At 49.7% G+C, this 14,376-nt stretch overlaps 6 protein-coding genes across 6 annotated transcripts; 3 read left to right on the top strand and 3 right to left on the bottom strand.

Annotated features, from left to right (window-relative positions):
• Positions 1-1,129: 1,129 nt before the first annotated feature.
• Positions 1,130-3,521, top strand: C8Q69DRAFT_46241 (something about silencing, SAS, complex subunit 4-domain-containing protein). Its single transcript, XM_028630312.1, has 2 exons — positions 1,130-2,365; positions 2,430-3,521. Exons 1-2 carry the CDS (start codon positions 1,618-1,620, stop codon positions 3,386-3,388), a joined length of 1,707 nt encoding a protein of 568 aa, XP_028489690.1. The 5' UTR covers positions 1,130-1,617; the 3' UTR covers positions 3,389-3,521.
• Positions 3,522-4,422: 901 nt separating this feature from the next.
• C8Q69DRAFT_453476 (hypothetical protein) lies at positions 4,423-5,842 on the top strand. The gene has a single exon (XM_028629627.1). It carries the CDS (start codon positions 4,790-4,792, stop codon positions 5,720-5,722), a length of 933 nt encoding a protein of 310 aa, XP_028489689.1. The 5' UTR covers positions 4,423-4,789; the 3' UTR covers positions 5,723-5,842.
• C8Q69DRAFT_453474 (amino acid transporter) lies at positions 5,843-8,232 on the bottom strand. Its single transcript, XM_028629626.1, has 8 exons — positions 7,716-8,232; positions 7,637-7,650; positions 7,492-7,564; positions 7,097-7,428; positions 6,895-7,035; positions 6,627-6,841; positions 6,349-6,574; positions 5,843-6,295 (listed from the first exon to the last, which is right to left on the bottom strand). The coding sequence occupies exons 1-8, from the start codon at positions 7,877-7,879 to the stop codon at positions 6,096-6,098; spliced, it is 1,365 nt and encodes a 454-aa protein (XP_028489688.1). The 5' UTR covers positions 7,880-8,232; the 3' UTR covers positions 5,843-6,095.
• Positions 8,233-9,968: 1,736 nt separating this feature from the next.
• C8Q69DRAFT_503543 (hypothetical protein) lies at positions 9,969-10,322 on the top strand (the record flags this gene model as incomplete). The annotated part of the gene is made up of 2 exons (XM_028632500.1): positions 9,969-10,030; positions 10,091-10,322. The coding sequence occupies 2 exons, from the start codon at positions 9,969-9,971 to the stop codon at positions 10,320-10,322; spliced, it is 294 nt and encodes a 97-aa protein (XP_028489687.1).
• Positions 10,323-10,974: 652 nt separating this feature from the next.
• C8Q69DRAFT_503542 (hypothetical protein) lies at positions 10,975-11,588 on the bottom strand (the record flags this gene model as incomplete). Its single annotated transcript, XM_028632499.1, has 2 exons — positions 10,975-11,481; positions 11,541-11,588. The coding sequence occupies 2 exons, from the start codon at positions 11,586-11,588 to the stop codon at positions 10,975-10,977; spliced, it is 555 nt and encodes a 184-aa protein (XP_028489686.1).
• A 272-nt stretch (positions 11,589-11,860) lies between these two features.
• C8Q69DRAFT_453455 (U6 snRNA phosphodiesterase Usb1) lies at positions 11,861-13,161 on the bottom strand. The gene is made up of 3 exons (XM_028629625.1): positions 12,782-13,161; positions 12,500-12,725; positions 11,861-12,449 (listed from the first exon to the last, which is right to left on the bottom strand). The coding sequence occupies exons 1-3, from the start codon at positions 13,056-13,058 to the stop codon at positions 11,972-11,974; spliced, it is 981 nt and encodes a 326-aa protein (XP_028489685.1). The 5' UTR covers positions 13,059-13,161; the 3' UTR covers positions 11,861-11,971.
• Between the last annotated feature and the right edge of the window lie 1,215 nt (positions 13,162-14,376).

Below are 14,376 nucleotides of genomic sequence, written 5' to 3'. Positions count from 1 at the left end.
GTGTCACCGGTGGCTTGGCCCTATCGTTCTATGCACTTTGGGGCTATGATGCCAGAGTTCGAGATATGCTCGCTCTGGGCGCTGATGTTGATATTCAAAACCCGCGTTGGAGAGATAGAACGCCGCTAATGCTCGCTATCAGCCGACATGAGATAGCAGTAGTTCGAACTCTCATCGAAAACGGGGCCAATCTCAATTTCACCAAGGGTGTTAAGAACGGCCCTTTAGACATTGCTATTTTGAACACTTGCCAATACGGTGTATATCAGGATGGTCTTTCTTTGATAGAATTGCTGCTGAATTCTGGGGCCGATATCAATTTAAGGGGTTACCAAGATCGTACGCCTCTATATACGGCTATTGTGTCGCAGAGTCCTGCTATAGTGGCAATGCTTCTTGCTCGGGGCGCCGATATTCATGTTCGAGAGGAGAAACATCAGAGAACCCCACTACACTTTGCGGCTGGAGAGGATGGACCTTCTGAAATTGTGAAAATCCTCTTAGATGCGGGTTCTGAAATCGATTCCAGAGATGGAAATGATATGACGCCACTGCAGATAGCTGTCAGTCGAGCACCAAAACATGTGCAAACGCTCATCGACTACGGAGCTGACGGGGCATCTCACATCGTGCGGAACTAACTAAGGACAAAGAACATTGCAGCATGCTAAAGTGATAGCAAAATTGGACGTCAGAAGACAGCCATCTCTCGTTGGAACTGGAGACCCTGAATATTTCATTAGAGGCAGCGATTCCCTTCCTAAGTTCGAATATCGCGGCTCTTCCATCCATCAAAGTAGATAAACAGTCCCGGCCATAATTTCATCTGCGCGGTAATAATAGCCATGATTGACGGTCTTTTCGTCTTTACAATATCCTTCCTTGTCCGAGACACGATATATTACAATAGTCGTGGTTGGTAGTTCTGGAAGCATAGAGTTAAGCAATGTTCATTCCGATCTCTCGACCATGCAGGCGATAGTTAAGCGTGGGGTTTCACGACTCGAAAAAAAAAATGGAATTGGGAAGCTTGTTTTCATTGGAAACTGCTTAATTACTGGATAAAATGCAGAACAGGGTTTTCTGAAACTGCAATATTTCTGAGATTCAACATCGAGTTGGCAATATAAACTTCAACGCATCGTGCACGTAGGCTCCCAACACCAGATATGACTGGTATTCTCTAACAACATGCATTCATATTTTCATCCACTACCATAAATCCTCCTTCACTATTTATTCTTTGAAAAATATAGATCCAAATATACCGAGTCCATGTTACGGACGTAAACGGCTGGCACGAAGGGATGGATAGCGCCAAGAACGGGATGAGTCTGGAACGGCGTAATAATTAAGCAGTTATTTACAGTACAGTAACGAACAGGAAGAAACGAGTCACTTTTCGCCCATCGCGAAACCCCCCAGAGAACGAGCGAGGGAAAAAAAGGAAGGAGGGGAAAAGAAGAAAAACAAGCAGAAACACAGACAAAAGACGAAACAGACTCACACAAAGCGCCACATCCACCATCGTCCCCATTGTCTCTTCGCATTCACTGGGAGGCACCAGGCCTCGAACTAGACCATGAGCGACGGCTGGTCTTCTCCCTGAAGCCCATCATGACCGTCCGATCGAGGTCGTCGCTGCGCTTCTCCGTGCGACGAGAAGACCACAGTCGCCTCGCGCACGACGAGGACAGCACGTCTGCCTCGAATCTCGTCCAGAAATACATCGAGCACTCCTCCTCGACCCGTCCGGAATCGCTAGGAAGCACGAAACCCCCGCTGCAGTCGCGTAGGTCCCGGTCGCGACGGCGGTCTCCGCTGTCGTCCCAGCAGCCGATCGAACTCGACCACGTCGACGAGCACGAACGGCCCTACAAGAAACCCCGGCTGGAGGGCCATTTTCGCGAGAGCACGACGAGATATCCGCTGCGCGACCAGGACCAGGACCGAGCGGAATCGCCAGATCCTCTGAACACGATATCGTCGCCAGTTGACACAGCCCCTGCGCGCCCGCCAGCCCGACCGTCGCAGCCCGCGTTTGTGACAGTATTACCGCCTTCCGGCGTAACGCGCGCCACCCGCCGCTCGCTGCGACAGCTCCCCGTAGCAGTGGACGGCGACGCGGAGAAGCACGACCCCGTGGGGTTGGCAGAGGGTGATGCTGATGATGATGCCAGTCGAGCTACCGGCATTGACGCTGCTTCCCAGGCAGAAACAGGCCAGCCTGCCTCAGATGGAACTGCGACAACCGCGGAGAAGCGATCGCTGCGCTCCCAGGCGGGCGGGTCCCGCTCCAAGAGCGAGCTGGCGATGTACTTCCAGAACTACGAGCAGATGCTGAGTCTTGAACCACCCAAGCCTGGTGAGTGACTGTCTGGCGGCATGGCTGCCATGTTTGGTGCGAGCTGGTACTAACGGGCATCTAGAATTTCTAACCGGAGATACGACCGTCGTGCTGGTCGACGACTTAACCGAACCCCCACCCTCGTCGCTGCCATCTCGGTCTTCGCCGTCTCGCAGTGCAGAATCGCCATTTGGGAATCCTCTGCTCGATCTACATGACTGCGAGAAGGTGACGCTGCCAAAAGCTGAGCCCGGATCCGACGTAGATCCGCTGGGAAACGAGCACTTCTTCAAAGCGCACCGTCGGGTCGAGCGACAAGAAAAGCAGCTGCGGAATATCGAGCGGGAACGGGCGCAGCATGAGAAGATCCAGCTGGACCGTCTCTTGGACGAGCTGCAGGGCCATGACTGGCTTCGAGTCATGGGGATCAGCGGAATCACCGACACGGAGAAGAAGCTATACGAGCCCAAACGAGCTCTGTTCATCAAAGAAGTATCCGCCTTGATCGACAAGTTCCGCGTGTGGAAAGAGGAGGAGAAGCGCCGGAAGCTGGAAAAGGGTCAGCAGCTACGCGACCAAGATACTCCAGCCCCATTCCCAGATCACGAACCTTCTGTCGAGGAGGCGGACGACGAGAAGGGAGGTCTTGCCAACGGCACGGCCTCGTCTGACATCCAGAGCTTTGGAGAGCCTCCAGACATCAACGACGTTGATGCGTGGGCGGCCCGCCAGCTGCTCGAAGAAGCTCGATCCGCCTCGGGAGGCAAGCGGGCCAAGGCTGCACGCTCTCCCTCTGCTCCTCCTCCGCCGCCGCCGCTGCCTGAGCCGGAGAAGCCATTTACATCCTTCTACGCCAAGCGCTATCTCCGTGATGCTGCCCTGGGCCATCACCGTCGAGGGCGCACACGGACTGCGTTTGGCCAGCCGATCCCGGACATGGAGGAGCGGGAGTTCCAACTCCCGCCAGACATCCTGACGGAGGAAGCCATCCAGGCGTGTCAGCGCAAACGACGGCGGATGAGACGGGCGAGCCAGGTGTAGCTGGAATTTCCTAGTAGACATGATACCTCTTTGTTTTGCGTTTATTGTTTGATTCTGGCAGGCCTTGACGGGTCGGCCTGTTTGCGTGGGTGTGCTATGGTCTGGCATAGAGCACTATATAATACCTGTCTAGGTTGCTGGCCCTGACGGTATAGTCGCCGACTCAGCACTTTGATTATATATCCTATTAATAGCCCCGATCTAGGGGGAGTATATCTTCGCGGCAGTGTTAGCACGCAGCCCTGTATTATCACAAATTCCAATTCTAACTATTCCGTTTCCCTTCCATCCCATTATTAAACAGGATTCTCTTATCCCCTCCTAACCGATCTTGGCATAAAACCCTCGCATCCACTGTGTATTCAGTATCTAGTATGTAAAACAGATCGGCCAACAGTCCGACCACCACGGGTCCTTTTCCGTGCCATGATCCATCCCATTTTCCAACCCCAGACTTTGCACGTATCCACCCCCATGCTCTCGGCGCCACATCAATACTTAAACGGCGTGGGGGTTTCTTTCCCCCTCCAAACCAAGCACAGCATATTACAATAATAATCAATTAACCCATTATAATAATAGTTTCTCTCCCCGCAAGATAATCTACATGGTATAATATAATATAATACATCCCTGCTAAATTGGCAGCGGAATATCAATAGGGCAGTTTATTCCGTGCTTGGTGGGTGCAACGTGCAGCGTGGGGGTTCCCCTTCAGGCTTCTACTAAGTATAGTAATACTCCAGCGATGCAGGTGTGGGATGAATGAATGAAAGCTAGGATGCGGGGGTGCTTTCGTCCGATGCAAGCAGCTGCATAAGTAGGTATTTATCCGGAATTTACCTATATTTCCTAGCTACCTAACCTACGGACCATGATACGATAACCCCGTTCGGAGAAATATGAATAATTATTGCACGATGCTACTAACTATGTATAGGGAACTAGTAGACTAGACTAATTGGACTCAGGAGCGGGGTTATTCATCCTGGAGATTAATAGCTAATAAATTTATTACTCCATAGAGTAAGTAATATGTAACTACCCAAGGACAATAGGATAGTGGGGAGCGGGGGGTATATTAAGAGACGCAAATCGCATTGATTCTTTCTCTTCTTACTCGAAACCTTTTTCAGCAATTCCCTGTTTCCCAGCCTAAGTATCTAGGTCGCGGAACGAAGTCCGGGTCATTCTTTCTGTAATCAATATAGTTGGGATTCCATTCTGATTCAGGTAAGAACGAACGAAGTCACTATTATTTACTGATTTATTTATCATATTCCAACAATCCCATTCCTCATTTCTTTCTTTCTTCAAACCATCAACTAACTCCTCTACTCTACTCAAGACTCTATCCTCTCTCTCTCTCTCTCTCTCTCAAACAGCTACAACCCTACAAAAATGGCCCCCCGCCCCCTCCACCCGGGCATCTACGTCCCAACAGTCGCCTTCTTCGACCCCACCAGCGAAGAAGTCGACATCCCCACCGTCGAAAGACACGCCTCCTACCTCGCCTCGACGGGAATAGCCGGTCTCGTCGTCCAAGGCTCCAACGGCGAAGCGGTCCATCTCGACCGCGAAGAACGCAAAGCCATAACCCGCGCGACCCGTCGTGCCCTCGACTCCTCTCCCTCAACATCCTCGATCCCCATCATCGTCGGGACAGGAGCTCAATCGACCCGAGAGACAATCACGCTCTGCAAAGACGCCGCTGAAGCAGGGGGTGATTATGCGATTATTCTCCCGCCATGCTATTATAAGGGTCTGGTGAATAATGCTGCGCTGCTAGAGCATTTTCGCATTGCGGCCTCGGAGTCGCCGATTCCTGTTATGATTTATAATTACCCTGGCGCGGCAGCCGGGGTGGATTTGACTTCGGATGATGTTCTCGCGTTGGCGGAACATCCGAATATCATCGGGGTGAAGCTTACGTGTGGGAATACGGGCAAGTTGGCGCGGATTGCGGCCGGTGCGAAGAAAGGGTTTATGACGCTGGGGGGGTCGTGTGATTTTACCCTGCAGACGCTGATTGCTGGTGGTCAGGGGGTTATTGCTGGTACGGCGAATGTTATCCCTCGGACGTGTGTGGAGGTGATGAAGCTGTATGAGGCCGGTCGTGTGGCCGAGGCGCAGAAGTTGCAGGCTATTGTCGCCAGGGCTGACTGGGAGGGGATCAAGGCGGGCTTTGTCGGCGTCAAGACGCTGTTGCAGGTGCATCGCGGTTACGGAGGCCCGCCCAGACGGCCTTGCGTGGCCCATTCTCCAGAGGAAGTGACAGCGTTGACGGATGGGTTTGCGGAGGCCATGGAGGTCGAGAAGTCGTTGGAGAAGTAGATAGCTTTGCTAGTTATGATAAGATGAACACCATGACAGAACCTAAGGCTGAGCTGGTCTACGTCACATTGGAGTAGATCTCTGGAAACGGATATGCCAAAATATGGAAATTAATTATCAACTGCCGTTACCAATTCATCCAGTTCATCAGATGCAAAAATATACACAACGCAATCAGTCTATGTATGAACCCCCAACACCAGATGCATCAAGAATGCCAACGACACTTCGCCCAGGGATATAGTAAGCAACCGCCCGTAATAAAACAACGACATGACGGCGTCTCAACTTGAAGTCACCAAGCAGTGCATGAACTAATTGACAGTTCGAATAAATGCTGTATACACATAACACAACAATGCATCAAACTCGCCTATACATTACTCGCGCACGAAAAACTCGCGCTGCTGGGGTTGTCATGGATCGCCTTGCCAGAGACGTAGAGGCCCAGGCCGCACAGACAGCCACCAATTCCGAAAATAATGAGATTAAGGATCGTCAGACCGATCTTGCGGGGAGAAGAGAACCATTTGCCGCGGTTCAGGAAGAGCCAGAAGATACCGCTCATACCATCTATTATCGGGTCAGCTAAGGGTACTCAAGACAGAAAAGCGGGAGATACTCACAAGTGAACCAACTAGCAAACAGCGCGGTAATCAAACTCAAAAGGTTGTTGAAGACAGGTATAGCCTCTGCGATAACCCAGGCGATGACCCAGAGGGCCAGAGTGATGCCAATCCAGGAGGCCACCGAGACAAAACTGCGCTTGTGCATGCGGTCGGTACCACGGAACAGACGCACGTAGATGTACTTGGCAGCAACATGGCCGTTGATGACTCCGGCAATGACAATCTGGTCTGAGATCAGCACAAGCCTAGCGGTGATGCTTGACGGCATTACTTACGGTTGGGATAGCAATTCCATAAGCCACCTTCCGCAAGATGGGGCCAGTGGATCCCAATGCCGGCGAGGCGACATCCTTGCCGCCATAACGGTAAATGACGATAGCTGCAATCAGGTACATGCTGGTATCGATCGACTGCAGCATGTATAGAGTCTTGGGGTACTCCTCTGCGCGCTTCAACTCAGAGATGAAACCGAAGAAAGCGACGTGACCGGCTGCAGAGGAATCAGCTACGAACAGGCAAGATCGTCATCCAGACCAGACTTACCATAGGCAAACACTATATTGGTCACGGCCAGGAAGCCGTTGTACAGATCCGTCTTCACGGTAGCGTCGACATGCTTGCCAGGATGCTCAATGCCGATACCAATCATCGTAATCAGGAGGGCCGAGACGATACTGATAAAAGCTGTATGAAACCGCATCAGCAATGGATCCAACACAGCTGACACCGTTCGAGGATTACTCACACACAATGGACATCCACGACACATTCTTCATGGTGCGCGGCAGGGCACACACGAAGGAGACGACCATCCCCACAATGCCAAAGACAATGGAGCAGGTGCCATGCTCAGTGACGGTGTTCATCATGACGGTGAAGGTCAGGAGGTGGCTGCCCATGATGAAGATCAAGAACAGCAGCTGCGCATTTCCCAAGAGCTCCCGTCCAAATCGACCTAGCATGATCTCACCGGCATCAGCCATGCTGTGGACGTGGGGGTAGCGCAGCTTGAACTGGCCGATGACATAGCCAGTATATGTGGCCAGCAAACCCAGTCCAACGATGAGGATAATCGCCCTGTTTGATATTAGCTGCTACGCTCCTGTTTGGCTTTCGCACATCGAGAGAGTATTGACGTACGGAACCAATCCCAGCGATGCGACTGCAGCGGGCAGCGACAAAATACCCAAGGAGATGGTTTCTGCCACCATGACTAGAGACGGGAGTGGTCAGTTGCAGCTGGATCTAATTATTGATTTATTTATTATTGCACGGAAGGACATACTGATTCCACATTGCCTGTCAGACGCATATCGGATTAGCCAGATGATCTCACGACTTCGAGAACTGATAGATCCACGTACCACCACTCCATCGTCTTGTACTTGACCTCGGAGAATTCTTCGTTGCCAAAAGGATCCGCATAGGGCGCCTCATAGTCGGGCAATTCGGGATCGAGGTCCTTCTCGTTGTGCCCTTGGGAGCTCTCAATGTCGTCCACCGTACGATCGGGGGCGTAGGCCGCCATGGTTGCGTCTGGCCTGTCAGACAAGTGCTGTCGTTGGATTTGGATATAAGGTATTAGATCTCAATATGGGATACGTAGTTAACGACCCTGCAGCCCGACTCAATCGCACAGAGACACAGAAAATGATGACAGTGAGAGTCCACCATGACAGGGAACCGACCAGCGTAATAGAGTCCGAGAGCTCGAGATGTTCTTCTTACTAGAGAAAACGCCCCCCCGCCACTGGATGGCTCCACCCAACAGGTGGCAGCGAATCACGGAATCGCGACGTAAGACGAACCGCAGTCAATTTCTGGCGAGAAACTGGGGAAGCCCGAAGCCGCGATCGAGCGAAATCTCTGCGCCGATGCCGGTGGTCGTCGAGTCATTCGTATATTCTTTAGTCTTCTTTTTTTCTTCTTGTTCTTATTATTGTGAGTATTATTATTATTATTACTATTATTATTCTATTTGGTGCTACAAGAGTGGGAAGAACAGACAGCAAGCTGTGATGCAATGATCGTCCGTATGCATGCGGTAGTTTTCCACCAGTCTTATCATAGATAAGTACCTAGATAAGGCAGTATGGTACTTAGAGCCGATATCTACACTGGAGTAACTCTCCTGACCCATCAACACCATTTCCTCCGCCGTATTATCAGCAGTAGAACAAGCTTAAAAGAAAAAGAACAAGAAAAAAAAAATCGAAATATCATAAAATCATAAAATAATTACAGCTCTAGACCCCCGTAGCCTACCTTCAGATCTTAAGCTGCTGGGATGCCCCACAAGGCGTTCGCATAGCGGGCCCGATAACGGCCTGTCATCTATTTCACCCTCGCCAATGCTGACGAGATCTTCTTCTTTTCCAGAAAGACAATACAGCCAGTCAGCTTGAAAGCAAAAGAAAACCGCAATCCATCTCGGGCACCAACCCTGGACGGTCCCTTTCCCGGAAGCTTATGCGTCGTCCTTGGATTTGTCTGTCACATAATCACCCAATCCTGTTCGCTCACATTAAGTTAGCTACTGCTAATAGTTACTAACTTTTCAACATACAAGTAGTGTTTTGACTAAGACATTTCTATCTAGTTTCATCTCTAGGGGCCACGTGCTGGCCGGTGTCCAGATCGAGCTGTTGCTGTCTAGACTCGTCTCGGACCCGAGATGGCTACTCAAGAGTATATCTCGAGTTCAACTACGGAGTAATAATAATGAATAGCTGAGCTGTCAGTTATATCTCATCCTTGTATCCCACAGCTTACACCAGTTCAGTCTCAGTGTACATAACATACCTCCCAACGTAAGGTATTTCCATCCCCTCTCAGCCCGGGCCTCGAACACATTTCCTGGTTCCACAGATTTGGAAAATGTCATCAGCCCATGGGGCATCGCGACGCAACACAGAGCTGTAAGCCTTCGCATATATACGTACAAAATCAGCAAACGGCAAGCATATGAATCCTTCAGCAGTAGTAGCATGATGTCCCGTCTTTCCGCTGTCGTCCGTTTCCCCAGATTTTCTCGCGTCGTGTCCATGTTGTTTGGTCGTGGAGTGGTCAGCACTTTCTCCGTGATGCGGCTTAATCGGCTTGTTTCACTGAGCCAGACTCTTCTGTTTTGCCCTAATTACGGTTGTTACATGCTTTGCTTACATAGTGATACCTAGTCAATAAGAGCACTGAATAACGCTCACCGTCAAAGCTTTGGACAACCCCTGCTCTGTGTACGGTCGTACAGCATCAAGGCTGAGACGTTCTAGGGAGATGTACATACATCCCTGTGGGTTGCCAATGCTTTCGTTGTTCAGCTTCAGCTTCAGTTCCGTATTCAGAAAGGGAGAAATTGCCTCTCATCCTCGTGGTTCATTACAGGCATTCCAATCCTTCGAGTCTTGCTCCAGCGCTACCATGACTTCTCGAGTATCACACTGGCTCCTATAAAGAGCTCCTGAATTCCTGTTTTGATCATAACTCAACGCACAGAATAGAACATAGTCTGCTTTCCAGGACTATTCACTCGATCTGAAAAGAAGTAGCGTCTCTTCGCATCATACCTCTTGAAACACTAAAGGATGCATTTCTCTGCCTTCGTAGTCCCCGCAGCCCTCATGGCTGGCGTTACCGTCCACGCAGCCTTGCCCAAGGCCAACGAGTACAAGTCCGGGGACTGGTAAGTTCATCTCATTCTCAGCTCTGTCAGCTATACTGGTCGCTCATCGCACGTCCTCAGTTCGGGCCCCATCAACTTTGGCCATCACTCTATTCTACTCCGTGATGTCACCATGGACGACACAAGCCACTCAGTCTACCTTGCAGGTACAAACTGGGTCGGTTACTCGGACAAGACTGGTAACGGCGGGAGTTGCACCGGAGCGGCTTTGAGAATATTGAATGGAAAGTGTAACAATCTTGATACAGCTGACCCGGGGACGCGCATCAGGTGCGTCAGGAACATTGGCTAGATAGGTCGATGATATGTATCGAAATCGGGTGGTATCACCGCTTTAATTCAAAATTCCGATCTGTTACAATTGGATGATTAGCAGGCATTCATCTAGTCAGGTGATTTGTCAGATGATCAGTGAGTCTATCATACCGCCAGTTCTAGGGATTAGATACGAAGACACCTTCATCGCTTCTACCACGAGGAGGGGGTCCTAGCTAGGAGCTCTAGCTAGCATCATTCATTCATTTCTATCATCAAGACCGTTCCCTTGTCAATATGATTCCGGCAATCTTTCGAAGACTTGGGGGAACCTTCACCATTGTTAGCCGGGTTCGCCAGACAAGAAGTCAAATCGCGGAAATGAAGAACGCGTTGAATTCAGAGAGAAGATTAACGTCGTCAATGCCTTACACGATTCATATAGAAAATGAATTGGTATGGCGTCCGACTAAGGATGACGATAAAAGGATTTCATCATTGTAAACGCATGAATTTCGAAATGATTTTAATAATAACTCACCTGAAGCATCAACCCTCATAGCCATCAATGTAGAAGAGACCGTCTGACTAATCGTCAACGGTCTGCGGAGTCTCAACTCAATGAGGTGATGTAGGATCACTTGGATCGAACAGGTCACCTAATACAGGTGCACAGTTTCGATTATTGGCTAATCATCGTAGGAGATGATTCTCCTCCCCGCGAAACGGGAAGCAGCTGCCGCCGCAGCATCGTCCCTGGTATTAACTCGGTAAGAAGAGTCACCATCATAATCAAGACCAGATACTCCTTGATCACCCTTTCGGTGATCAGAGCCACCGGACGACTTAGGGACGCTAGCATCTGTCTTCCGATCCATCGACGTCTGGTCGGGATTTATCGAGTGCACTGGTCCTTTCTCGCTACTGCGGCCAGTTGCGTCCTCTTCTTCTTGAAGCCTCCGCTCCTCTTCCAACTGTCTCTTGCGCAGAATGGCGTGTATCTCACTATGTCGAAATATACGGATCTGTTCGTCGGTAAGGGTTCGCTTCACGCCATCTGGATAATATCCTAGTCCATCATCTTCTTCTTCATAATATTCACTCTCGCCAAGCTGAGCATTTTCGTGGGCAAAGTTCGGCATAGGGGGTTGACCCTGTCCGGGGAAATGCCGCGTATGGAAGGCTTGGAGTTCATCCTGTTCGGGTAGTTAATAAATCAAACCATAGATATGACGAAGAGCGCAAATGATCTTACCAGGCTGATAGACGGGGCCTGCAACTGCCCCGTTGCACCGGTGGCCATCTCCGTTAGAGAAGATACCGGAGCGTGACACCTAGCTCATCAAATTTTTCGACCCTTTCGCAGCCTGTCTCTCGGTTGCAGTTTGGCGCAAAACTACGCTCGAGGCCGACAGGAGCTTAAGTAGAGGTTGGCGAAGAGAAAAGGAGGGAGCTACGTAAGCGGGAGGAATTTAACGCGAAGAAACGCGGAGCGTCGGCGTCGCCCAAGCCCGCCCGCATCGACCCACGGAAAAATTGCAGACATGAGTATGGAAATCGATCGACCACTTCAGATGACCGCGTGGTTGTTGGTTATTATAAAGCGATATCGAATGGCTCTGTTGTTGTACGCAACCATTTAACTATTCAATTTTCATTTTCACGATATCAACATGTAATCACTCATTAAAGCCCCACGAAACCCCTCTCTTCCAGGGACTTCGTTTGGAGATCTATATTCGACACAGTATTTCCAATTTTCGCCTTGACCGAGAGAAAATGCACTTTCAGTTCTTTTACCTTCCCAAGATCTATTGAGCTGACACGCACTCTATCCTGCGGAGATGGTTCCTCGAGGTTCCATCCAATAGATATGTGAAAGAAATTCGAATAATCCATAGTAGACTCTGTAACCTCTCTCTGGGGATCTTCCTTTCTTTTCCCGCGAGAAGTACCGCTTTTATCCTTCCCACGCGATAGAGAAGGATACTTGGCAGCGCTCTCGTACAGCGGCGGTTGACCGAAAGAGGCTAGACATTGGTTCGATATCCGTAAAAGGCGGTTCAAACTGTCATTTTCCGGCTTGCTCACGCGCAGAACCAGGAACCAGCGCGTTTTCTCATAATTAGAAACCCAATCCAGTTCCTCTAGAGTGACGTGAAACCTAAGGTTGCTGTTAGACACCTGCATTTCCTGCAAGAACCGTGTACTCACGGTCGTATATCCGAATGTACAATTGCTTTTTGATACAGATCCAAGAATTGCTGTCTCTGCTCAGTCACGAGGACTACGGGTCTCGATAGACTGATGTGAAGCGGAAGGTAAACTCCCAGGTCATTCTGGAGCAGACTGTGGACCTTGATATTGCTCTGGCCAAGCTGATTTCGGACTTGAGAGATGATATTGTTCAGAACATCTAGTTCTGGTTTTGATGGATACCCTGTGTTATTTCAGCCAAAGCACGGGCTTATTACATGCCGCAGGATAGATGCTTACACTCGAGATATAGATGGGTCGGCCAGTTTCCCTCGACGTGAGGAATGACGCGCTTGCGGCCGCCATGAAGACTAGGATCGTCTTTCACACTGACTCTCGTGCTAGACGCGTACAGATCGTGAAAGTTTGCAGGCAGCGCTGGCAACGAAGACGTTTCTTTGGGTTTTGAAGGGCGACTATCTTGCCGTAATCTCTTTGCCGGTCTAGGTGGCGAGGCACTTGAGGAGCGACGATCGTCCGTGTCAGATTCGGAATCTGAGTATTGTACTAGAGCCATCAAGATAAAGTGCCAGCCATACCTAACGTATGTTGATTGAGAAAATGGTCAACGTTCCAAGTTGTTCTTGTCTACTTATACATGATAGCGAATCAACGCGGCGTCGGAGCCAGAAATGTGGAGAATCGTTCCTTGGCCCGTCAAGCGCTAAACCATAGTTATTCGGTGCACTTCGGGCGACTCCTCTGGATGTCTGTCTTAAACTGTCCGATTACAGGTCTCAGGCGTTGATGTACTTGCTCAAACTACGGCAGGCAATACGGTCGGCTTTGAGGAACATTGAAAATCTCTATTGACAGCGCATCTGAGAGACAAGTGGAAGAAAACGTATATCCCTATGGTTTTTTCAAGGCATACCTCCCTCAGTGCTTTCAGTCTTACATGGTCTATGCGGGCGCTCTTGGTCTGTGATATCGTAGTCAGTGTGTTATTCTTTGTGGAAGAGAGGGTTCAGAAGTACAATGGCAGTATATGACTATCTGAGTTGCCTGAAGTCTCTGGCAATATTCATTTTTCCACTAATTCCTCAGCATATTCTAGTAGCTAGTGTTGGCAGTGCTTGTCCTGGAATCTGTTTTATTGTTATGGCTCCCCACTGAGGCCAATCTGCGAGCGAGCCACGCAGGAACACTGTTTTGTATCTACTGCTGGGAAAGCTACCAACTGACAACAGTCGTGTATCTTTCCAGTTCCAGAGTGCACAGGATATATACTGAAATTCGCGGTCGAAGCTATGCGATTTCAACCTCGTTATAAGATGTGCACTAGCAATAATCAAGACCCCTTCCGGAGGAATCTGCAAATCCTTCGATGGGCATGCCTCTTATGACTAGCAAAACCTCAAATTTATCGCCATTTCTCAAAGTCCCGGCTTTTGATGTTTAATGTGGCCCGCATTTTCGATATGCCAATGTCCATGTGGATTCATTTGTGGGGGTGAGCGCGGCGTCATGCAGCCCCTTCCTTTAAGGTATCGAGCGTAGTCCAAGTTGCAAACTGCGATTTTCAAGAAGATTCCTGGCTCATCTTCAGAGACTAGGCAGCGCCTATAGATTTACTGTTATGAGAGATGATCAACAAGAATACGTAAAAAGGGGGAGAAACTGCCACATCCGTATTGTTGTTGGGGGATCTGTTATGATCCATGCCACTATCTCGGCTACTTGTTGCGTGATAAAGGCTTTGGAATATCAATAAATGATATGGGACAGCCACGTAGCTAGTGTCCCCTTAGAAGTTAGAGGTATTCTTGACAGCTTTTATTCCATGAGGGACTAAAAAGGAAGGACCGTTCAGGGGCGGTCGTGTTATGAATAAA

Source organism: Paecilomyces variotii (assembly GCF_004022145.1).
Source record: "Paecilomyces variotii strain CBS 101075 chromosome Unknown C8Q69scaffold_1, whole genome shotgun sequence".
Classification (NCBI taxonomy): domain Eukaryota; kingdom Fungi; phylum Ascomycota; class Eurotiomycetes; order Eurotiales; family Thermoascaceae; genus Paecilomyces; species Paecilomyces variotii.
This window is presented reverse-complemented; position numbering and strand designations above follow the sequence as displayed.